A 26,429-nucleotide genomic window follows, 5' to 3' on the forward strand; every position below is an offset into this window, starting at 1 on the left:
AGCCCTCATAAACACAATAGCCTCTAATCGCTAGGCTAGAGCCCACTCTAGCCCATATGCTGGTTCCGCCCCTGCCACCTAAGTTGTTAAAATATAATTTTACCTCACCACTCTCATTAATATTGTTTAACCAATGTAATATCATTTTCATATATTTTTCAATAAAAGTACTCTTCATAGAAACAATGAGCGCTAAATTTAATTAATTAATATTACTTAAGGAAATATTTCTATTTGATTAAAAGAGGGTGATAATATCTATTCATTATCATAGCCTTAACTACCCATGATACCGTTTTGATAGTTTTTTTTTTTTCTTCTTCCTTGAAGTTAGGAAGGAGATATGCGTTCCCACACACACAACTAATATGTCATGAGAATTTGAACTTGAAATCACTTGTCTACAAGTCAATGTCATTTTTCCCTAGCTTAAACCTTATTGGCCGTTTTGATAGTCTGATAAGACATATCCCTTGTTTATAAGTCTTATAGCAAGAACAGGCGTTCACACTTTCTCTCGAAACTGAAAGATTATGATTTGCCTTTACTAATGAGGACGGCGTTAATTAATCTATGACTATACTTTGATTAGTATCTCATGATCTACCAATATGCAACTCATGCACTAAAACATTGAAGGTTTTGTGCATCTATATGCAAGTGTGTTCAAGGATTCATGCAAAACTAAATTTAGAATGATGAAAAAGAAATTGAGTCAGAAAATTAAGGGCATATATATAAATACCGAAATTCATTCTAACATGACACAAAGAAGCAAAAATATTTGTGCGATTAAAAAACCTCAGTAGCTGAGTATTTTCAAGAGAGAAGTAGCCATTTGCAAAACAAGGGAGAAACAAGATTAGTGATTTCGGTCAGGCGATTCGGGCTGCAGGTTTCCATCAGAATCATAATCAATTTTCCCTGAAAAATTCAGTGGAGCACAACGTTCTCCCATAATTATGCTTTTCCTCCAAACTGCTTCATCACTATGATCATCATCATCATCATCTTTTTGATCTTCTTCTCCTGCCTCCATCTTCCTCCAAGAAACCATCTTCGCCATCGCCAGAGCTTTGCTACTAATCTTGCTGTTTAACTTGGCAATGAACTTTACATCTTTCGACTCGGAGTTTGTGATCGCTTCCTCCTTTTTCTCGTGTGATTTTTTACTCTTGCGGGAAGTGCAGAGAAATATTACGAGAGAAAACATGGAGAAAAATACAATGAGGGCGAAGAGAAAATGTGATTGGTGTTGAAACAAGTGGTGAGAGGCCATGGAGAAGCTTGGAGCAAGAGGCCTTGCCATGGCTACAAGGAGGAGAGGAGGGATGGATGAGGAAATAAAATTGGAGTTTAATTTATGATTTGCATGAGCTCTTAAAGAGTGCAGAAAGTGATGAAAATTAATACATACTCCGGTTGTCCCGGTGACAAAGTGGGGGCCATCCGGGCTCCCCGTGTTATACAAGGCTACATGGACTTGACCTATTGACTTAAGAGTCCCTCTTTACAAGGTTTTGGAGCCATTGGCCTCTTCTGCATCCATAGGTCCATTTATACAAGGCGACATGGACTTGACCTATTGACTTAAGAGTACCTCTTTACAAGGTTTTGGAGCCATTGGCCTCTTCTGCATCCATAGGTCCATTTTGGCTTCTTTTAAAAAATATCTCTTCTTTTGTTTTTTTCAAAGTCTCTCTAAGTTATATACCCATTCTTAGCACGAGTGATATAGATAAATCATACATCATTTAATTTATATAAACAAATAAAAAAAAATTCAAAAAATGACAACTAACCCTATTAAATTACTTTAATACTTTATTGAGTATTTTTTTTATTTAAAAATACCCTTCTTCTTTTTATTATTATTATTATTTTTTTATCTGGGCCTTACTTTGCTTTGGTTTGAATAGGAAGGAAGAAGTTGGATAGGCTTCTAAGCAAAACCATATTACCAAATAAAAATATTGAAAGGAACAGTGGTGGGGATGTACATCTGCAACATGTTAACTACATAAAATTTATGTTATTACCAGATGATTTTATTATAGTTCATCATCATCTGCATATCAATGTAGGAAAATGTAGGGCACAATGTTGGGTTGGGGTGGGGCATGAGTTGCAAGACCAAAAATGCCCATGGCAGATGTTGGCTTATTATCTTTCAAGAATTCCAAAAAGAAGCTGCAGGTCAATTACCATTTGTTCTCACATTGGAATTTACGAAAAATTCTAACAAAGTACAACTAGGATAGGAGGATCTTATTTTCCAAACATTTCAAATAAAAGAACGGAATAAAGTATTGGATTTCCAACCCCAGTTTATAGGATACGCGAGTTATGCCAGTCGGTTAAGACAGTGATTCTCCAGAAAAATTAAATTAATTATTGCTTGTATTAAAAAAACGAAACACTAACTATTATACATTGTCATATTGCTGGTAATCAATGTTAGAAAACAGATAACAGATAGAGAGCTAGAATTTAGAAGAAAATGATGAGTTTCAATACAGATTAGGAAATCAACTGTGTTGTTATTAATGATAAGCAGATTAAAACTGCAGACATAGACAAAGCTTACACATACAAACTAAGATTAAGCAAAAGCAACCAATTAACCAAAAAAATTTGGATTAATTTTTGCATCAAATTGGAATGGCATTAGAGACCTTCGGATAAACAACAGTGGCCGGATGAGCCATGATTCTTCTCCCCTTGACGTGCTTGAACAAGTAAACACAAGCCCCAATAGGCCATTCAATAATGGCAGCTCCAAGAAAGCATAAACACCCTAAGGTAGGCCCCACCACCTTGCACCTACATGGGTTGCTACGTGTGCCACACTGCACACATCCAATTCCACCAGTCATGATGATGATGTGCTAGGAATCGGATCAACGGAAACTCCAAAGCAGCGGTCGATCGATCAAAAGATTTTGATGGCTGTTTGTTCTGGTTTTAATGGAGATGGGGAGCTTGGTTTTTATAGGGATACAAATTTCCAACTGTTCAAGCATATTTTATGAGCATTGGTAGGGTCGATGAGAGAAGAATATATAAATACGTGTTATGTTCAGCAAAGGCATGTGCGACACGTGTCCTCTGTTTGGACAGGTGTCTTGATTTCATAGTTTGTTATGTCGGTATTATCCAACTGGGTCCAATCAAAACATGACACCGATCGTTTATCGTATATGGAACTATTTGCGATCTTTATTTACTCTCTTAGTATCCATTCTTGGTTTTGGTGGGGCCCTCTGGTGGGATTTTTTCAAAATATCTACTCATCGTGCTTTTGTCGACTTCGGAGGGTTCTTGGGCTCATCCAATCGGGCTTTGTGGAATTGGGTCAACAGCCGACATATGTCGGGTTGAGTCCCTTATCATTTGGGATTCAAATACGAGATTTCAAATGTATACGTAATTGTTCTTAACTAATTTAGCTATAAGTTTAATGTTAATGTACGCGCCTTTTTAGTTTTAATTTAGGGTGAAACAAGGGAGCTAATTTTCTAATTCTTATTTTTTCCATTCACACTCCCTTTTACTTTTTAACATTTTTTAATTAAATTTGTTCTTTCTCTTTCCTATTCTACCATTATATTAGATTAATTTCTTAGCTCTTGAGAAATGTGTCTACTCTTGTATGGTTGAATTTTCTTAGCCACCAAACATGTTTTTTTCTTTTTTTGAGCAACTCATGTTGTATTAAATCTTCTTTTGTATTTGTTATTGAAGTTTTGGTTTTAATTTGAGTTCTAGTATTGAGTATATGAAGATTTTGTTCAATTTAGTTACTCTTTCTTTGTTTTTTGTTTCTTTGTGGCCATTTGGCTATCTATGTATTTTTATTGTCTTTTGCATTAAATTTTGTTTCCTTCTCCCAAAAAATAAATAAATAAAAAACTATGGTTGCAAGGTTTATTCATGGGGAATGACTTTTTGCAGCAGGTGCACCATATAATTTTGCATAGACAAATATATAGTGTCAATTATTTCTTACTTGATTAGTGTGTTACATTGCTAAAGCTAATAAAGCTCCAAGAAAAAGACAATATTAAAAAAAAGTGAAGTAAAAAGAAATTAATGTAGATCTAGTAAGGGTAGAATAGGAAAGAGAAAGAACAAAAAAGAACAAAATTGATTAAAAAAATTATAAAGTAAAAAGGAGTGTAAGTGGAGAAAAGAGGAGTCGAAAAATCAGCTTCCTTAAATAATTAACTAATTAAATGGGAACACTTGACATATTGTGGTTGTACCAAGTGATCAACTATATAGAATTATCGATGTAGGGGCCTTTTTCTTCTGGCAGCTACAAATGGGCTGGGTTGCCGTAAGAAGCGAACTGATGAAATTATCCCCTGTGCCTGAGTTCAGAAATCAAGCCCCAAGAATGCTTCGAAAGGACAGTAGGGCCTTCGGAAACACCTTGGTTATCTTCACCAACAAAAATAATAATAGCTTACAAATGAATTCTTAGTGCTTACATGTAGAATCTTAGCTTGGCATAAGAGGCTTGTGGCATGGGAGCAAAGTTGTCATGAGTTTAGCCTTAAAGGGAAAGAGCTGTGAGTTTCTATGAAAAACCAGAGTTCTAAGGAAAATGAGGAAAGGATTATAAGATGTTTTGGCTGAGAAAAGGAGAGAGGCTAGGCAATGGGTGGCTTAAGTGTTTTTCCGACAGCTCGACAGAGGTGCTGTCAAGTATCAGACGATCTGCTAAGAGGAAAAACAAGGGGGAGAAGGATGAACTGAGCACGAAATTGCTGGGTTTTTGAGGTAAGAGAGGAAGCTTGCTCTCTAGATGTGGTTGTTCCTTTGTTGGGTAGAAGAGGCCTTATTTATAGCTGCTGGAAGCTATTCTTTTCAAAGAAACCCTAATGGTTTCTATCCAATTTGGCCAAACTTTTCCCTTTCTTTCTTCTCCCTTCCTTTGACTTATCTTATAATGGTGAAAATCCCCTCTGCCCAATCTCACAAAATCAGGGATTTTTGGGAGCTCAATGCTCTTCTCACAGCTACCTTAGTGAAGAACTCTTATTCTCAGCCATCCCTTTTCCTTTCTTTCCTTCCTTCTTTCATAGCCAGATCTGATGAAGGAAAGAAATGGGTATACATGCTGGTTTGAAGGGTGGCTTCCTTCCTAGCAAGCTGCGCCCCAATATCTCTTGGTCCCTTGGATGTTTTTGCTTGAAAACTTATTCCTTCCCATGTGCTGGAGCCTCCCAGCAGCCCTGCGCATGTGGTCTTCCAAGCTTCCTTCATGGTTTTGTCTTCCAGCCAAGTGCTGGGGCGTTTGCTGCTTCTCATTTCTAATTGTATGAGCCTTCTAAGATAGCAAGTTAATTTACCAAACAAATGGGTTAACCTCATCAAGTGTTGGGCTATATTGGTTAAGTTAATGGGTCATTTTTGGCTGAGGTAATGGGTTATTTTCTCCTTCGTTCTTACCCACATATTTGGGCCTAAGAAATGGGCTTGGGTTCTGAGGCTCCCAAGCAACCCGGGACCTCCATTTCTGGTCCATCAATGGGTCTCATGACAACTTATTACCTTCCATGCCACAAGCCACTCAAGCAAGCTATGGGCATTCGAGTGGCTTGGGTCCACTTAGGCTTGTAGCGTGGTTGGGCGTGAAACAATAATTTCCTGCTTGACGTGGCATGTTGCTTGTCACGCTATAATTTTATTGTCCTTAAAGAAGAACACGGTGCTTATTTTAGCATGGGCTTGTATTTTATAACCTTATCTCAGTTCCTGGCATGACAAATTATTTATTTAGCATGGCACGTGGGCTGCGACTTGTATATGAATGACCTTCATATACTATGATATGTGACTTTTCTTAATAAATTATCATATTTGGGCCGGAAATTTATTTGAGCCTAACCATGGACTTTTTTGGACCTCAACAATCTCTTACTCTTCAAGTAGGTTAAAGAATTCTTGAATCCTATATACAAGAGGTTGATCACTACATTGCTTATAAGAATAATCTGAATTACAAGATAGATTGAGTATATATACTCAGAAGACTAAAGCTATAACACAGATGACTGCATTGCTTAACAACTAAGCAACCCCCTTAACAATTGACTAACTACTTAATAGAACAACTGACTGGCACATAATTGAGTAGCATGTGAACAAATGGTCTACACTTGAATTTTCCGACCTCTAATTTTGGCTCTCCCCGTTTTGCCTAGCCGGCGCAGGGGAGGGAGGAGGAAAGACGTAGACGACCGCACTTCTATTATAGTGTGACATCTACAATTGAAGATTCTGGCCTGTACTTTTAGCACTCCACGTTTATACCCTTTGCCATTCAAATGTACTTTACAATTTGTTTGGTGTTAATGGTGATGAAATGCATAAAACTCTAGCCTTTAAAAACTGAAAGTGGTTTGGCTGTCCTAGACATGTGACGGTCATCTAGTTTTCATCCTGTTAAAAGAATTCTACTTTTCTTTCAATTCTGCATTGCTTAAAAAGAACAAAAAAGCTAGAGGCATTGTCTTTTTAATCGATCGTTTGCCAGGGCATATGATTCCATTCTTTGTTAATGAACTGTAACCATAGCCTGAGAGTGCTGCTTTTGGAATCCACTTTCAATGCTTAGCATATTGGAATGCGATCTTGATCAAAACTTCACTACAAACTTTTTGGCAGATGGAACATATATTGTAATTGTGAAACATTATATATAATAACAATAATGCTATTTGTACTATTTTTACTGACCATCTCTCACCCCATTAGTGTATGCGAGACTCACCTGTATTAGAGAGGAGGTCAGCAATGTGGTCGATAAAGGCGGTACAAATAACAATACCCATATAATAATAGTTAAATTGTCGAGAGTGGCAAAAGTGGAAGAATAATGCCATTGCCAGCCATAGACTTTATTCGAAGGGCATGGAAGCATTCTTGCTGGAGAGATATATAAAGCAATCTTAACTATCAAAATGCCTAAAGAAAGTTAATATGCTTGACAAATCCCTAAAGTAAGTTAATTTGAATGTCCCCTTTAAGCAGAGCATGCTAATTAAGTTACTTGGATTTGTTAATTAATTCATTAAATTAATTATATACCCATATTTAATTAATTGTAGAGCTAATGATTGGAAACACTTGCTAATTAATCCATTTGTTTAAATTAAATTAAATTATGTATGTGAATGATTCAAAAGGTAGTTGTTGACATAATAAATAAAGTCACCTCATGCATTTACAACATCCACATGCTATTCGCTTTCAAAACATTTCAACACAACATCTAAAGCGGGGTCCCAAATGGAGCGCCCCTGCTCTCCCCCCCAATTAGGGGTTCCCGGAAAATATATAAGTAACCTGAAGGCCCGTGCCCTTTTTTTTTTCCCCTTTTGTAGAAAAAAAAGGAGACCCCCACCCCCCCCTGCAGAGGTAAGGCCCCTCAGGTGGATTTTTTTTTTTTTTCTTTTGAGGGGGGGGGGGGGGGGGACCCCCACTAAAAAAAAAAAAATTAACGCCCAAGGCAAAGGGGCCCAAAAAAAATTTAAAAAAATTTTTTTTCCTACCCCTTTTTTTTTTTTTTTTTTTTTAAAAAAAAAGCCCTTTAATTTTTTTTTTTTTCCCCCCCCCCCCCCCCCCCCCCCCCCCAAATCTCTCAAACCCCAGCCGTATTTTCACTCAATCTTTCTTGAAGTTAATGGCATTGCATCCACATCAAACACTTCTTTTCATCATGCTTTTGATTTGGTCTTCAAAGAGTGTCATGACCACTTCTGATCATGAAAACCAAAATGATCATCATCAACAAACACTGGTATCTCAGAAACAAGAAGTTGATACGGGAATAAAATGCGGATCATGCCCTTGTGTGAACCCATGTGAGCAGCAGCAGGTGCTTCCACCTCCGCCACCGCCGCCTCCTTGTCCTCCTCCTCCTCCTCCTCCAAAGGCTCCAACAACAACAACTCAAGATTGCCCGCCAAACCCATATGTACCGCCACCTCCTCCAAGGTTTGTTTACGTGACAGGTCTGCCAGGGGATGTGTATCAGTACCAAACAGATGCATATGCATATTACTCACCTGCTCCACGTCATCTCTATAACTTGTGGCTGCTGCTTTTGGTGACATTTATTTGGCCAGGATTTCAATATATATTACTTCTATAAGTGCTTATGATACGAAGGCTGCCTAATTCGATCCAATTATATATTAATTAGGTCTGTTGTTAGAGATTATGCTGTTATTAGTAACTACTGTTGCTCTAATTCTCTTGTCTTGTTCATTTCTATATATCTTTTATTCCGCTTCTACTGCCCAAATTAATAAAAATTTTTTTTCTTTCTGAATTACTGTTTAATTACAGCCCATCCAACTTCCTCTCTTTAGATTAAACATTTATTAGTAGAACTTTTTTATCTTTTTTTTTTTTTATAGGACATTTCCTATTGAAATGGGCGATAGCATATTAAACTCACACACAAAACACGGATGCTACGACTCGAACCCAGGATCTTGCCTAAGGGAGTAAATATTCCATGTGTTTTCTAAAATGCTTTGTAATTTAAAATATTTACTTTATAGTAGTTTATTTTCATGATAATAAATTGTGGTTTATTGGAAATTAGACAAGTATAATATTTTTAGTAAATTTCTCTCTCCTTTGGCCTCTTTTAAAAAATCTCTCACTCCTTTAGCTTTTTCCAAAATCTCCCTATTTTTTAGGATTTGAATATTTCGTCAAACTTCCCTACTCCCTCGAAAATCGTTATCTCATTCCTCTTTTTTTTTAATATAATTAATTTAGACACATTAATTAGTTGTCCCACTTCAACTTTTCTAGCTATATTGCAATAGTTGACGGCTTTTCTGTTTAGTCTAAGCTTTTATTAAAGAGTTAATTACACTAACATTCATGAGTTTTTTAGTGTTTTCACAAAATTTATTGAGGTTTTATAAATTACACGAATATTCTTTGAGATTTTAAATTATTTTCACAAAAACCCCTTTTATCAAGTGTTCGTCCAAAAAATTGATGATTTTATATATAAAAAAAAATCTATGCAAATGACAAATTAACCTCTATGAATGTATGTGTAATCTAATCTCAAAGGCTAACTTTGTCATTTAGATAATATTTTTTTTGGGGATAATTTTCCAACTTCTCTTTTATCTACTTACACTTCCTTGTATGTTATAGTAAAAAGTATTAAAAAACAAAAATGAGTATAAGTAAACAAAAGGAGAGTGGGAAAATCTTCACCTTTTTTATATATATAAAATCATCAATCTTTGGACAAAAAATCAACGAAAAGATTTTGTGAAAGCAATTTAAAACCTCAGGGAATGTTCGTGTAATTTATGAAATCTCAAGGAGCTTTGTTAAAAAAACATAAAACCTCAAGGAATTTTAGTGCAAATAACTCTTTATTAAAAGTAATTAGGGTTTAGACGTGGTGATGGTGCTAGAGATGCGGTGATGGTGATGGTGATGGTGGTCCACCCTTATGTATAAGAGAGTGTGAGGAATTGACAAATGTCAAGACATGGTAACTATGGCTTGGGAACGTGACACCTCACACGTACAAATGTCTTTTTCTTTTTTCTTTTTTCTTTTTTTATAACAATCGATGGGATGTAAACATACCCGTAATAAAACTACATCATTGTAGGGTTAGCCAAAATTTATGTAAATGTCTATCAAGTTAACACCTACCATTAAACCAAAGGCTACTTGGTACATGTACAAATTGTCTTTGCATTCTAATTGACACCCAAATGAACTTGTGTTGTTGGCCTTCTAATTGACTAAATAATTATACGTGTAAGTCCACACCACACCATAAAAACCGAGTATTTTATCTTCCCTCAACTTGGTTTTTTTCCTAACACCCATCTGAATGGTTTGCTTTCAGCCCCTATGAGGCTAAATCCAAATAGCTTCCTTTAACCTTGCATGCCTGATGGAAACTTAATAGACGCGTTGAGCTGTCACAGAGCTACCAATACGTTCAATCCAACGATACACGAACTGCAGGCAAACTTCAATGCCACGAAAACTCCATTAATATGATGAAACTGGAATCTACAGATTTCACTATGTAAATGGGATCAGTTACACATGATACAATCGCATACAGAAGATTCTCAAGCATTTTGCTAACAAAGCTTTCTGATACAAGAATATGGAAAAATCAGACTCATGTATGGATGCCACCCAGCTGAGCCAAGTCACGGAGATTGAAACCCGACCACACTTTGAAAATGGAAGATTTACAAAACGAATAATGCTGGCTCATCTGGATCACAAACCAGTGTAAAATATGTTGCAATGGCACTCAGTAGTAAATATGGCTGTCATACCATTGGATTTCTACTCTGTCCTCAATTGCAATCACTCTGTACAGTATGAGTCGTCCAACGAACGGGAGGAGGGTCCGTAGGGTAGAACATGTTCCCGCAAGAATAAGTGAATTCCCACCAGCCAGCAGAGTCTCATATTACATGAAACAAGGGGAACAATGAATATACCCTTCTGAATTAATTTTAGCCTTCTAGATGCTGAATATGTATTTTTGCCGATACAATTACAAATTCCTCACCCAGAAAAAACAGGCCAAAACCACTATAAACAATCCCCTTTTTCACCTCCGAGGAAAACACAGCCAGCTCGCATATGCACTTTTTGACCAACACTTACTGAGCTGGCTTTTCCAAACAAAACCATGTGATTATCAATGAATTCTAACCTCACAATATTCCATTCAAAACCCTTTGATAATAATCATACTGTCTTGTTCGCCATGCATCCAAGCTGCTGCTGATCAAAGAAAGCACCAAGGACACACATTGCTGATGGAAAATATCAAGCAACACTGTTACAACCATAGCAATGAAACATAATACAGTTCAAGAACAAAACAAGAAAACAAAATCAAACCTCCTCTGTCAAACTCAGGTGAAATCGTTTCCGTAGGTTCTGTATTGTCCGTGTACCACCTTTAAAGCATGGGAAACCAGAGTCCTGGTCCAAAAACATTTTCAAACAGTAGCCTGAGTCAGCCAGCCATAAAAGGAGGCATTTTTAAGATTCTTATTCTTTTTGAGAAGAGATTAGCCATCAATAGACTAGCACATGCACAACTTTGGGTTTCGTCTCTTTTTTTTAATGAAACATTTTATTGAATTAAAAAAACCAAAACCAGTGCATCCATCAGTGGTCAAGATGTCCACTACAAACAGTATAACATACTAAACAAAGCTCAAACACCAATCTTCAAGAATATGGTAAAATAGTAATTCCTGAAATTCTGAAGCCACTGAGAGGCCCATAATAATATATAATTATCCATTGTCTGGTTGGGTATACAGGACACCCACATTACCCTGATATAACATAATGGGTCCAAAATTAGAACTAGGGAATACTCTCTCTCTCCAAAAGTAGGGAGAGAGAGAGAGAGCAGGGGCAGGAGAGCTAGGGGATTACTAAACCGTCCTAGCACCTAACATAAGAAGGCTGCGCCCAAACATTATGTCCAATAAGAGTCATTAGGGGCCGGTCCAAAAAAGAGTTCTGCACTAAACATCCAGACCAAAACTATGAGACCATAACAGAAACTGGCCATCTCGCTACAACAGGAATATTTGGGCCACAAATACGCTTAACATTACATCCAACGGTCATAAAATATTTATATATATGAGTTCATTGACAGCTAAAGTTGGTGTTACCTGCAACATCTCAACAAGAAGAATAATGCGCTCCGCATGCTTCCGACATGTAAGGAATCCTTGAATGCACAAAACCTGAAGACAAAAAAAGAGATTTACAAGACATCTAAAGACATACATCTTTACAAAAATTTAAAAAATACACATAAGTGTTTACCTTAAAATAATCAAAGAACTCGCTCGGAACTCCCTCGGCATCAGAGTCCATGACCTAGCATAATCAGAATAGTCCATTAAATTCCACATTTAAAACTTAAAAGGCAAAATGATTCACCCTAAAATGTTCAATACAAGCAGCAAGGAAGACTGTTGCACACAATATGGCAAGAAAGATAAACAAAGCCAGCCTCCATCTCTTACCTCAAGAAGTTCACGTGTTAATTTGAATGGAGCACTCTCAAAATTTACACCCCCAGGTGAATTGGAGAGCATGAAGCCAAAATCAATATGTATAATATGACCCTCTTCGTCCATTAAGAGATTTCCATTGTGCCTATCCTTTATCTAAACAACAAACACGTAGATGGAAAACAATTACACCTCCTTCAAAGACTAAACCAGGAGAAACTAAGGATAGAAAGTACATGAGAAACTAAATGTCTCTCTAGCACATGCTTCTGAAAATGAGAACAAATGTAAAATATTTAGATGTATTTCAATCTGCATCATCATATATGATTTTTTCACACACATCTATATCACATATGGCAGATGCCGGTATTAACTTAAAAGACTCTCTCATGCAAATAATTACCAATTCCACACTATTACTTCTCATGCACGTCAATATTAGATTAATGTTCAGGAAATAAATAACTTTATTGTGAGAATCAAAGTACTGAAATTTTAGGGATTACAATCTTGCGTACAAATACCAGCATACATTTGTTGTCAGAAAGCCAAGTAATTCTTAATTACGTTGTTATTAAAACCGGTATACCCTTGTACCAGTGACATAAATGATTTTTCTAACAAAAAGGAGTTTGCTACATTTGAAGTACAAGTTAATAAGCAACTAACATGAACAATTTTTTACCAATTCCAAATTTCTCTAAACATATTAAATCAAGAACTGATAAACGTAATGGTTGACTAGCCAAGCAGCAGTGACATGCATCTGAGATCACATATAGCCAAAGTGGGATAAACATAACATACAATATATATATATATATATATCAGATGTTCTCCTATGCGGATGGCCGGACATTATTATCGTGTGGACGCCATGTATTTTCTACTACCCCTCCCTGCTTTCCTCCCTGTTTACAATGGCGTTCGCGTCCACAGGAGAATATATATATATATATATACACAACAAGCCATTTCTGAAACTAACATTTGCTTTGAAGCTTAATTTCATTTGAGTTGCCCTCTACACAACCCCATAACAGTAATATCACATTAACATGCTTTTGTTATACAGTTGAAAAAAGGAGGGGGAGAGAGAGAGAGAGAGAGAGAGAGAGAGAGAGAGACATACTTGCAGAAGGTAGCACACCAGGGAATATCCGGCCATACTTTCAACAAAATTCCTCTGCGGAAAAAATAGAAAGAAAGTTCAATCCAAGCCTCTTTGTTCACTAAGAACGTTAGGTTTCACTGAAACTAACTATAACTAACTAAATGTAACCCAGCGGCATGATAAAATTGGCTCTGAGCTGTTGCAGTTCTTGGATCTGCACATTTTTTCCCACATGTGTGAACTTTTTTCTTTAGATTCATTTAGATGACCAAAAAACTGGTTGGGTTATTTAACTTGATATGAGACTCGGTAATCTGGTACTTGAAAAAGAACTGAGAATACCTAAGATTTAATTTATATACAGACCAAGATGAAAAACCTATTTCAACATTTGGCCACATCACAGCGTCTGAAGTTCTTTTCTGTCAAGACTAATCAAAATCTGACAGAATAGGAGCAGATGCAGACTTTCCACAACTTACATATGAAAATAGACCATCAACCCAAACTTATAATAGTGATCCATCTCATCAATATCAAATAAGCCGTTATTAGTATGTCAAAAGCTGTACACAAGTCATCCAGAAGTAACGATAAAGCTTTTTAGAATGGACAGGGTAAAGGCATGTATATGGCAAAAACTTCGAAAAGAATACATGGCTTCAGATACTGCCGAAAGAGCCTCAAACAGATATACATTTCCTGTAAGTCAGGTAATTGAACAAATGACATTACAAGAGCCACTACAATTTGAGACCATATGACATGCTCTAGAGATTAAATATCTACAGTTTATAGGTAAAAAGGGCATTCAAATGATACCTCAATGTGAATTACATTTCTTATTTTCATTGTAAATGCTATGCTTCAGCAACCAATTGATCCAAGTCCTACAATGTCATCTAAGGTACAAACAACCTGAATCTGGACAACTCTCTATTCTCAGGACCTTTCGGAATCTATGGTCAAATAATTAAACGCTACTTTATTTGTTGAAGAACGGCGTAGTGACCATGCTTAATATAAAGATCTTTCCACCCACAGATATACCATCATTTCACTTCTGGAGTTGCGAACAAATAACCATAATAAGAGAGGAGAGAGAGTGATTAAAGGCAATTCTTAAAGTTCCCAATTCCACTGAGAGTTTCCAAATTCTTCCTATCAGTACTTCTAAATTTTAAATCTTCCTATCAGTACTTCTAAATTTTAAAATAAATAAAATAAGAAACGCAGCAGGCATTCCCCCATTGCAATAGATTGCAAAGAATCATGATGAGGATAAAGCTGACTTAATCAGAAGACATTTTTAAAGCAACCTGCTACATCGGGTTGAGATTACCTGGGCAAGTTTAAAACTGGGAGAATTTTCTTGATACTTAGCAACAAAGAAGTCTCGCAAGCTCGTGATGTCAGGATATCTACTTTTGATAGAATGAAGTGAAGCCTATAATACAACAAAGGACATTATGAAAGAGGTGGTGAAGTTTTGAAATTATTAGTTCACTTACACAAGGGTACAGGATTACCGTATCTGGAATTGTTTCAATGAGAGCTGTGTAGGAAGAAGTAACTAAGACTTCATAAGGGCGCAACCAGAGGGGAAGACCAGCTTCTTGGAATATATCTGCCATCAAATCCAATGATTATAGTCTTCAACTAGTTTTGATGAGTGGGTTCAACTACTGTGAAACAAAATGCAACAACGAAATGATTTGGATAAATTTGGAAACATACATAACAAGCAGTAATCAACTACTATTGCCAACTAGTCTAATTTATGTCTAATGTGGGACCACTAGAGATAATTAATTGAACAAATATGTAAGTACTGAGGTTGATGGAAATAATAGTGGTCATATGAACGAAAATATCAACGAACATATCAACATTGGTTGAACAGAAACGACAGATTTGGTTATGTTTTTTTTTTTTGAGAAGAAACAAAATTTATTGAAGCAAAGGCAAAAACACAGATTTGGTTATGTTAAATCACTCAATTAACACATCAGTTGAACTATTTCATATAATAACATATCTATAATAAGGCTGGACCTCAACTGGCCTTTTATAGCCGATCGAGTTCCATAACTACCTATTTGCATCCCACTCCAACAGCTTTTTTTTCCCTCTTAGTATCTTGTTCTATTTTAAGTGTTTAAAAAGAAAATAAATTGGGTTTAGGAGTTCTATGTGAAATTGGACAGTGTGATCTCTGTCTTAAGCCCCAAAAATCTGTGGTAGCCAACTCAATTTAATAAGGAGTCAAAACAAAGGGGCAACTCTCATCCATGGATTACACAACACAAACTATGAGCATTTCCTGAAACACTGGGTGCCCAGTAGAGAGTTACACAATCAAACCTATTGGAATGGTTGGTCCTCAACCTGGAATATCTGAGCAGGAGCTAACTCATTCATTATAGTGCAGTTGAGGAGACATGAAATCTGAATTGACACTAAAGAAAGAAAGAAAAAATTGCCAATCTGATAATACTTAAAAAGATACTCCATGTTCTTGTAGGGTGAACTGAAGCACTACACTACGAGAGTACAGATCAACAAAATATGGAAGAGAAACTGGAGTCAAAGTGAAAATAGGGTGGTACGAGAAGATTCTGAGTAATATCTGTTTATCATATAAATTCAATGTGAAAGTGAAGGAGAAACTGTTAAAATATTGCGTTTTTTTATTATGTTACTGGGTACTTGTGTGTCTCAGATGGTAGTATCTGAGTAATAACTGTTTATCATATAAATTCATCGTGAAGGAGCTGATTTTATCAAACCGTAAGCCTACTCCCTAAACTCTTACTCTCTAATCTATCTCACTCCTCTATCTAACCTTAGCCTTAGATTAACAAACTCTACCTGGAAGCAGAAACAAATCAATCCAGAAAGTTGTCCAGAAATTTGTAAACAAAAGAAAGGAAAAAAGCATACAATTATGTGAAGGTGAAATCAGCATGACATTATCATCACAGTGACATGGTTTTTTGTACTGAGTTTTATGGGGATCTTTTGGAATTTGAAAATCATACAATGCGTTTTTCTAGTCTTGACCTAATTTTGCACCCGTTTTTCAGTTGATTTTCTTGGCATGAACTAGACCTAGAGGTGCCAACTAGCTTTCTTCAAGTGGATTTCGACTGATTCTCCACAAACAACTCCAAGAGAAAGAAACAAGAGACAGAGTCTTTATCATCACCTGGTCATAGTGCAACACAAGTAACAAAGAGGACACTCAGAAAGGCACTTTATCTAGGCGCACTGTCCAGTTCAATGTTTCTACAATGCATCTGTTTACCTAATGGGTTTAAAGAAAGTATATTGTTTGACCTAATCAAACCAAAGATTGAGCAGTAATAGAGAGAGAGAGAGAGAGAGAGAGAGAGAGAGAGAGAGAGAGAGAGAGAACTACCATCCCCAAAACAAAAAATACTTAGAAAAAGGACACCTACCATAAAAGTGAGAAATAAGTTGCACGGCAAGATGCTCCTGCCTACAATCATCACCACTCTTCACAATAACCTGCACAAAGTACAGATGAAGCTAAATACAATATGATACCTAACTTACACTTATACAACTGATAGAATGGCAGAGAATGTACACAAAACAAAAAAACCAAGGCCATTAAAACTTAATAGTTACATGGCTAAAACATAATACACCTCAAGCATTCATGAAAAGGAAATGACAAGTGACCAAAAGCCAACCACAATTAAAATTTCCACCCATTCAAAGGATGACTAAGTTAGTTTAACATACATTATTGTTTTATTTCCAAACAGCCAAAGCTTTTCAGGTCCACTAGTAGTCCAATATGGAATTGAATCACTTGTTCCAAAAGTCCTGTGATCTAAACTCTCATTCCCAATCCCCAAGTTTGCAAGGTATACAGTGGGGCTGCAAACATATGCTTCTCTCTCGAGTCATTTACAGCTGCACTACTCTTAAATCCCATGAAATCATATTAAAAATCAATTCAAAAATTTTGGTATTAAAAAAGATCAACATGCCGCTAAAAATCCAAAAAGACAATAATAGTTTTGTCTTAACCAGCTTGATCAGAAAACCAGAAGATAAATTTAAGAACGGTATAATTTGTCAAAATCATGTTTCAACGTAAACTCATTCGAGTGGGACAGGGGTAGCCATTGAATTTCCAATTTCCCTCAACTTTACCAGAAATCTTGTTCATGAATGAAACCTTTCCTTCACTATCTTGATGAGACTTTAAGTTAGTAATGCACACTCAGAATAACATAACACATGAGCATTTTTTTTTTTTCTATAAGGCACTCCCTTGCATGCATATATCAAGCTTCCACTACCAAAAACATGATTAATACTTGTTCACTGTGCTTGAAAGCATACAAACACCACAGAGAGAGAGAAGCAGGTTAATACTCACAGAGCGCAAGTCCCAACCAGGTAGTTTTCCATGAACTGAAGCTTTGCGTATCCTCTCCTTCTTTACCTCCCAAAGTTCGCCAGACAAGGCGTTGCTGGCCTCGGGAGTACTGCCATTAGCCTGGTGAAAAATGTGAATGTCATCAGACAATAGAATTCAGCATCTACATGAGATAACTTCTAACACAATTTCAATTTTCATGAATTTTCACCATTGGCCGTGCATCTGACGAATCCTGACCAGCCCCTTTCAGAGGGAGTCCAGGAGGAGCTTCTCCTTTCGCTGCAGCAGCCTGAAGAAAGTAAAATTTAATGAACAAGGCAAGAAATTAGAAACTAAGTTCAAGATTAAAATAATAATAGCCATACACCATAAAAAGAAAATGCAAATTATACAGATACAGAAGTTATTTCAAAAGCACCATTTTGTCATTTGTTTAACTCGAGGCTTCTTCAACCAAAAAAATAAAATAATAACTCGAGGCTTCAATACCATTACTTTTAATCTGTGCATAGAAAGTATCTAGATTCAGGCTAGCATATTACTTAAGGATTATGCTTGTTCTTCAATAATGTGGGATTTGTTAGCAGCTGTGAAGCGAGATTAGAATTCTTCGTTTAGTGAGCATGTCCTGTTTTACATCCTTTTGATTTGTACTTTCTTGTTTTTACTTCTTTCCAAGATTGTGGATTCCTTATCCACTCTTTGTAATTAGCTTTCCTACTTTAATAAAATCATGTTTCTTTTCCACACAAAAAACGACAATAGAACTTTCATGCTACAGCAATATCAATTTATGGGTTAAGAAATTGACATAATTTGTTCTCTAATAAAACTTATATAGAAAAAATATATATATAAATAAAAATATAAAATTCTCAGTCGTTCAAATCAAATGTAGATGACTAAAATACATTGTGTGTAATCATCCCTTACTTCAGCACCTCATTAAAAAATCGGTAATGTTCAGACAATCTACAGGGCTACACATTCAGACAAGACAATGATTCAAATACATGTTCAGACAATCTACAAGGCTACACATTCATACAAGACAATGATTCAAATACAAATTTTCAATATACAAAATAGCAGACTGACTGGCAAGAGAGCATTGCCCCTTAGAAAATGACTATATGTATGTGTTTGTGCGTGTGTACATATATTCTTATCGGTCTATTGATATTGGCAAATGGAGAAACTAGACAAGTCCCTCTAGAAACAATTCCATCAACATTGGAAGATAACTTACAAAAAGCAACAATAATAAATTACTTGTTTTCATTCAGAAATCAATAAATGCCAAATTAACATCAATAAGTGCTGATGACCAAACAAAACCTACCTTTACTTCCTCTATAGCCACTGTACTTGGAACACGACGATGTTCCTTCCGTCGAGGGGGTCCTTGATCCTCAATGTCCTCCATTCTAACACCAGGATCTGCAGTAAGCACTACCCTTACCCACTCCAAATCACTCCCTTGCGCTACTTTTGATGCAGTTAGAGCCTCTCCACGTTGACAACTCCCTGATATATTCTCTGCTTTCACTGTCTGGCCGTGCAATTTCTTCTCCACAGATATTTTAACAGTAACAAATTTCACTTTTGCCTCTGACGTATGTGACATTGCCTGGTCAATTGCTTGAGCAGTAGAGCTCGACATCCTATCATTACTATTACGATAGACCTCCTGGACAGTCCACAATGGATACGCCCAGGGAGGTGGTCTTGTCAGAAGTGCATCCCCATTTGCTAAAGGAATTCCTCCTCGAGAAAGCTTTTGAGAACCAGATATGTCCTTTGGATTGCTTAAATAAGTTTTCACAAAATAAAATTAAAAAAACAAAAGAAATGAAATGAAATGTCTCAGTTTCAAACAGATAACAAGGACCCCTGCTTCCATTATCTAACAATGAAACTTGTTTGAATAAGAGGAAAAACTATATCATAGTCAAATGCACAAATTAAGCAACTGTAAGCGTACCCTGGAATTTCACTTTTCAAGACTTCAACACAGATTAGATAAGGTGCCTTTTCCCTAGAATTCAAAAGAACAGCTTCATCTTCCGGAATATAAACCACGCGATACATCCCCTTCCCCATTGGAAAGCAAACTCCTAACATTATAATCAGCAATATTAAATTAAAGTATGGAGATAACTGTTGATATAAATGCCATAAATGTCATAACTTTATATCGACAACGCATAGAAAAGCTGCAGAATATGATAACTGAAAGGGTAAAATACAATTCAGAACAGTAGGTGACAGAATCCCTCAATTTTTTTATGCATTGGTTGTATATGCACATGCATTATCTGTGCAATCAAATTTCACACCTTGAAAAGAAATCTAATAAATATGATTTAGTTTAAAAGAGGTTGACTCTTAACTAGGATCATCAAGTTCAATAAGAAATTTTCACTTTCAAGCTTTGATGAAAAGGAAACTGAATTTTATTGCAAAATGACAATAAATAAAATATGGCCAAGATGGCCACAAAAGAAAACTAAACAGCGAAATAGCAGTTAGACCAAGCAACACAAAAAACTTCTAGCAAAAGAACAAAAACTCAAAATAAACTTTTGACAGGAAAGCTAGCGGATGGCTGCATTCCAATCCCAACAAATGCTCCTAAAGGACATATCTATAAAGTCTGTAGAAGTCGAAGCCCATAGTGAGGAGCAACATATATGTGCCCCAGACCTTGTTAATAATCCATTTTTTAAGTTCAAAACAACATTAATAGAAAAGACAAAAATATTTATACGTGTTTTAGAGTTATTGAGGGGTGAGAGGAGGGGAAAGATGAAAAACAGTTTTGGAGGAACTGGAAATGAAAGAACAAAACAAAATTTTGAGGAATAAAACAAAATACTATCCATAAACCGCAGAAGAGAATCAAAAAGATCAGTTATAACTTATATACTACATGATTCTCAGACAAAAAGATGCAATGCCAGATATTGCAAACTGACATACAGAACACATTTTGCAAACCATTTCCAATATCTTGGAAACAATATATATCGAGAACCAATATCTTGATAAGTAGTGTACAATAAGTTTTTAAAATGAGTCAGAAATCATATACATAGAAGCAGGCAAAACATTTCTGACATTTTTAGAACCTAAATTTCTGCAATCTTCTCAATTCCCAAAAAATACTTTGGTACATATAACACAGAGTGCCCTGAAAAGCATTTGTCTTCAGAATATAAGATGTAACTTGAGAAACCATTTCACATGAGAATATTGACTAAAGAAATACCTCCACTATTTTGAGCCTCATCAATGTGCAAATTGATCTCTGCAAGTGACTAGAAATGCAAGAATAACAAACACATGTCAGAAAAGAAAAAAGAAACATGCACATGTATTTATGATATCCAAAAAAAAAATTATGTTAGATTACTTGTATTAGGTTAGTTAGGTTCCATTTAAAATTTTCACTTTTTTAGCATTTAGACCAATGGTCTAGACTTATCATTTTTCATATATTGATTACAATTTTAGATCAAATTACATATTAGAAAACGAAAAGAATCTATAGAAAAATAAAAATAAAAACTGATTTCTGAACAAAAAGTCTACGGCTACAAAGTAACATCCAGCTGTGGACAAGAGGTCCAACCATCTACACAAGTTGACCTTTTACTTCTATCATAAATTACTAATAAATTTACAACAGTTAATGAAAAGTTTATTAAATTATGCATTATAGTGAACATTTTTTAATGAATTTTGTGAATATGAAAACCTGAAGAACCTAACTGTATCTACATCTACGTACATAGACACACAGATACTCAAGGGGCATGCTAAACTGGCATCAGCATAAAACTAGCAAGTTTATACTGCTTAATAACTTTTTTATAGCAGTTCTTTTCAGCGACACTGACAGCTAGATCTAGTGCTTTAATAATGCACACAATGTTACCAAATTCAAGCTGACATGATATAGGCAGCCATTCCATCAACAAGACTCAATTTCTACTTTTAATATCAAATTTAGAAGAAAAATTACTAATTCCAATACCATATAGATACACTGGATTGACTTGAAATTTTATACACATGGTTAGCAGGATTAGAGCATTAATCAACCGGAGGACTGATGAAAAAGAAAATCTGTAAATAAAATAAAAATAAAAATAAAACCACTAGTTTTATATCGGTGTCAACCATGCGATCTTCAATTGGAAATATATGCTATGTGTGTGCAGAGTTAATCTAAATGATAAGCCAGATGAGCATAAACCTCACGAAGAGCACTCTTGCGATCTTCAATTGGAAATATATCCACTAAACCATACGACGTCTCACATAGTGACTGCACAAAGTCCAACGACTCATGATAAGCCCCTTTACGGTATTGGGATGCTGTATTATTTGGAAGTGGGGGTTTTGCACTTGACTTTTCATTTTGTTGCTTTGGAGAACCAGGGCGTTTCTGTCAAATCAAACAGTGGACAGATTCAGTACATGAAATAAGTTATGCATCTTTTCAAAAAGAAATTCAACCACTATGAATAAAATAGATGTAACTATTGCCTATAATCCCTTCATCTTGCACATGAGCGTAGTCTAGGAGGCTATGTTGGTAGGATTAGAGATACTATCATGTCAATGCATCACTAAATTATCAGAAAATTTAATATTAAACTATTAAAATAATATAATTAACAGCTCGTCTGCTACTGAAAGTTTGGGGTGATAACTTCTCTTCCAACCAGTTAAACTAGGGAAAAGACTCCAAAATGACCTATACACCTGTCGAAGTTCATATTTGAACACCTCTACAGCTGATGCAGTATATCCATATACATGTTTAAAACTTTTAACTTAATATGGAGAGCTTAAGTTAATCTAACTCACTACTTTCTAAGCTTCCTTCCCCACGAATATATGGAGATCATCATACAGCTTTAAGTTACTCACTACCTTCTAAGCTTCCTCTCCACGATTCTGAATCATTCAAAGTTCCATGTCTTTAAATATTATCATCCCACAAAAAAGTTTCGTTAAGAGCCCTTTCCATTCCTATACTCTATCAGTCATTTGGCTACTGATCTAACAGAATCAACCACCTTATCAACATAATATTACTTTCTTCCATGATAATTTTCCTTCACTTCTCATCTCATTTCTTCAAACAATAATTTTCAGCTTCTAGTCCCACATCTACTTATTGGAATCCTGCACCCAATTCCCTTTCTGTGATACATTTTTTATTTGAATGTTTTTTTCTCAGGGATCAGTCTCTCATCTGAAATCTCCTTCTTACCTCTTGTCTTTTCTACATCAGAGTATATATATATTTATCATCCATATGATGCACCTTTAAAATAACCAAATACTTATCACTCTTTTTTGAAACATGCATATGTTGTTATGAGGCTATATAAACACCTTAAACCATAATTGGAAAAACTTAATGATAAATATAAGAATAAACTAGGAAATCTTTATGTGTTTGCACATGTGTATATATCAAAACTACACCGCATATGAACGTATTTATCAAAGCCACAGTACGAGCCATGTAAATCAGTATTTACAACTTCACTCAAACAGATTATGCATTTCAATCTGTCATCTCAACCTACTACACTGCATATGAACGTATATATCAAAGCCACAGTACAACCCCCATAAATAAGTAAATACAACTTCATCATTCAAACAGGTTATGCATTTCAATCCATCATCTTAGCCTACTTATTTACGCTAACTTCTATATACCTATCCAATAAGTAAAGAAAACTCAATATCCACAACTACAAGTGGCCACAACATCTGCAACTGGAACTTATACACGAGAATGCATAATTTCAGTGGCCTTTTAGAACTGCAAAGCCAATAGCAGGGCCCATATGACCGAAACTGACAATCTAATGTTTGGTAACTTTCAAGAGAATGAATTACCAAAATCTAAAAATCAAAAACTAAATTGAACAGATTATACTGGATTACATACAACATTGAAAGAAACAAAAGACATTGTAGTGTAATTCAAGAATTTCGAAGTTGACAGAATCCCTCAAAAAATCATCTAAGAATTTACAACAAATCATTACTAAATATTTAGCACATGTTGCACAAAATCTAACAAAACTGCAGGAAAAGGCAGCCTCATTAATAATTTAATTAATTATGTAGTAGGGGAAAGAGCCGGCACTGCATAACGAAGGCCATACTTACACTACCAGCGAAGCAACAGATAGATAAGTAGATGCAAGCTTACCTCTTTGTGTTTTTTTGAACCAAATAGCTCCGAGTCTTCAACTGAACGGTCACGATCTCTAAACAATTTGCGGAAAAAATTCTCAGTCCCTGGACTACTTTCTAACAAGCCACCATTATTGCTGTTTTCAGTGGCAGCAGTACTTTTCGCATCTTCAGGGTGCACACGGAACAATCTTCGGAACAATGAAAAGTCAGAAGGCTCTTCTTCCTCTCCATTGGCACTCCCTTCCTCAGTTTTATCATTCCCGTCTTTCTTGTCGTCAAACTTATCCCTGAAGAGTTTTCGGAAGAAACCCTCTTTTTCATCATCTTCAGCTGATCTTGAACATCTTTCTTCAGAGTACGGTGCATCCTCATCTATATTCTTATCAATTCGATCTTTTTTGTCCTCAAATTTATCTTTGAAAAACTTCCGAAAGAACCCATCTTTTTCTTCATCTTCCACTGATTTAGAAATTGATTTATCATCAGAATCACTCTTACTATCACGAAACAATCTCTTAAAAAATCCCTCTGAGCTCGATGTTAATTCCTCATCATCACCTCTACTATCCCTTAATAGCCTCTTAAAGAACCCATCCTTTTCTGCATCATCATCGTCCTTCTCTGACGACTTCCTGAAAAGCAAAGAATCTCTAATCTTAGAACCCATCTCATCATCACCTCTACTGTCCCTTAAAAGCCTCTTAAAGAACCCTTCTTTTTCGGAGTCATCCTCATCTTTCTCCACCGACTTCCTAAAGAGCAATGCATCTCGAACCTTTGGCCCTGGTATGAATTTTTTAAATATTTTGTTCTCGTCAGGAGAGAACAGACCACCATCCTCTTGCAGATTGTTCCCTGATGAAGGCGAGAAAGAAAAAGACCTCTGAGCAGGTGGGGAAGACGTTAGTGACAACAACTTCTGTTTTGATGACAATATTTTATTCAATACCTGGTTCTTGCTCCCAGGGCTGGCCGACTCACTTTGAGGACGTATCAAAGGCGGCCACTCACCCATCAAAGTGGCCGCAATCTGACACTTCTCTTGAATCCTACTAATTCCTTCATTATCATCAGAGTCTTCAAGCTCCGCCAATAAAAACCAATGCACCTTCAGGGCTATCTTAAGCGACTTAGAGCACATATCAATCACAAACTTATCCAAAGACGGGCTAGGCTTGTGCACTGACATATAACATATTTGAAACAAGTAGCTCTCAATACCCGATAAGGGAAGAGTGTACATTCGATTACAAAGGTAGTCACGTACCCCCGAGTGCTCATGCTTGTATAGGTAGCTAACAGCGATCCACTCGCAGAAAAATGCTGAGTCAAAGAACCGAATGAGCCACCCATTCTCACCGGTGTCACTCGACAGGTTGCTGCGGGAGGTGATCTCTCGAGGCGAATCTCCCTGAGCTTTGGAGAATCCAAGGCGGAACTTTAAAATGGGGCCATCCATTCACATTCACTTTAAATTTAATTTTCTGGTAATTACCTACAAAAATTCAAGCAAAACAGTTTCAAACTACAAACCTAGAAGAAGCAATGAGGTCAGATTATTAAATTGAATTTCCTCAACTGATAAACCTACACATTATACCTACTAATTTACAAAAATTAATTTACTGTGTACTACCATTCGAATTAAGGCGTGAAATTAGTACTGTATATGATTCTTTAAAAAGAAAAGAAATTGGTACTATATATAATGGTATAATAATCCAATTCAATCTGCTACTTAATACTTAATTGGTGAGTACATAGTTGCCTAATTCGCTCATCCCCTCCGAATTTCGATCTGGATCGAGCGTACGGTATCGATCTGGAAAGAAAGATTTAACGAATCAGATTTCTCGATGAGAGAACAGTACCTGGATGATCAACGTCGCTGCCAAAACTCCGGTCGTTCCAAGTGCAATCTGGTCACCACCGCCGAGAGCAGACGAGCAATAGAGGGAGAGTGCCGCGAAAAAGGATATCGGTGGAGAGAGCCATGGACAGAGCAGACGAGCAATAGAGGGAGAGGGAGAGGGAGAGTGCGATAGCTGAGCCCACGTTTAATTCTTGCGTGTACGATCTTTGGCAACGTAGGAGGTGGAGCGATAAATGGAGAGGCATAAGGGGGAAGATATTGGGTTCGAAGAGCCTGGATGGGTCTTTCAACATAAAAACAGCAACCCGCCCAACCAAGGGATTAAAAATGAGAACCTGTGAGTACGGCCTACATTAAAAAACGTCACTTCTGCTCCCTATCTATCTTTACTCAAAACTAATCCTAATTATTTAAAATTCTGGCAGTTTGATATCCATTTCAATCTTTAGTTTTTAATTTTTTAATTTTTAATTTTTAAAAAATAAAACTTATTTGGTAACTAAATTTCAGTTTTTTAAAAAAAAGTGATTACTAAAAATGCATATTACAAAAAGTTCATAGAATTTTTTGGTAAATTTTTTGAAATTAGGATGATTTTTTTTTGTGAATTTTGGATTTGAAGGTTCCCGAGCTTGAATTGAGTCTGTTACCGAACGCAAGAATGGAGCGGTCGAGTCCAAATCGGGATGTCCCAAATACAAGTTTTGG

The 26,429-nt window shown here is 36.1% G+C and overlaps 3 protein-coding genes across 4 annotated transcripts; all 3 read right to left on the minus strand.

The window, feature by feature from the left end:
- Positions 711–1,516, minus strand: LOC18783089. The gene has a single exon (XM_007217284.2). The coding sequence runs from the start codon at positions 1,307–1,309 to the stop codon at positions 863–865; it is 447 nt and encodes a 148-aa protein (XP_007217346.2). The 5' UTR covers positions 1,310–1,516; the 3' UTR covers positions 711–862.
- On the minus strand, positions 2,494–3,004 carry LOC18783979. The gene has a single exon (XM_007215153.2). It carries the CDS (start codon positions 2,874–2,876, stop codon positions 2,652–2,654), a length of 225 nt encoding a protein of 74 aa, XP_007215215.1. The 5' UTR covers positions 2,877–3,004; the 3' UTR covers positions 2,494–2,651.
- On the minus strand, positions 10,028–26,023 carry LOC18783207 (phosphatidylinositol 4-kinase beta 1). 2 transcript variants are annotated; one of them, XM_007217588.2, is made up of 17 exons: positions 25,720–26,020; positions 23,862–25,343; positions 21,876–22,067; positions 20,886–20,934; positions 19,599–19,731; positions 18,957–19,422; positions 17,823–17,903; positions 17,612–17,731; positions 16,656–16,725; positions 14,724–14,821; positions 14,537–14,641; positions 13,213–13,266; positions 12,090–12,233; positions 11,887–11,940; positions 11,730–11,804; positions 10,936–11,019; positions 10,028–10,847 (listed from the first exon to the last, which is right to left on the minus strand). In XM_007217588.2, exons 2-17 carry the CDS (start codon positions 25,305–25,307, stop codon positions 10,746–10,748), a joined length of 3,273 nt encoding a protein of 1,090 aa, XP_007217650.1. In that variant the 5' UTR covers positions 25,308–25,343; positions 25,720–26,020; the 3' UTR covers positions 10,028–10,745. The 2 variants fall into 2 exon arrangements, with proteins under 2 accessions (XP_007217650.1, XP_020414819.1); XM_020559230.1 differs by lacking the exons at positions 10,028–10,847; positions 10,936–11,019; positions 11,730–11,804; ... (2 more) ...; positions 13,213–13,266; positions 14,537–14,641 and having other exon boundaries at positions 14,791–14,879; positions 25,720–26,023.

This window comes from Prunus persica, chromosome G3 (assembly GCF_000346465.2).
Source record: "Prunus persica cultivar Lovell chromosome G3, Prunus_persica_NCBIv2, whole genome shotgun sequence".
Lineage (NCBI taxonomy): Eukaryota > Viridiplantae > Streptophyta > Magnoliopsida > Rosales > Rosaceae > Prunus > Prunus persica.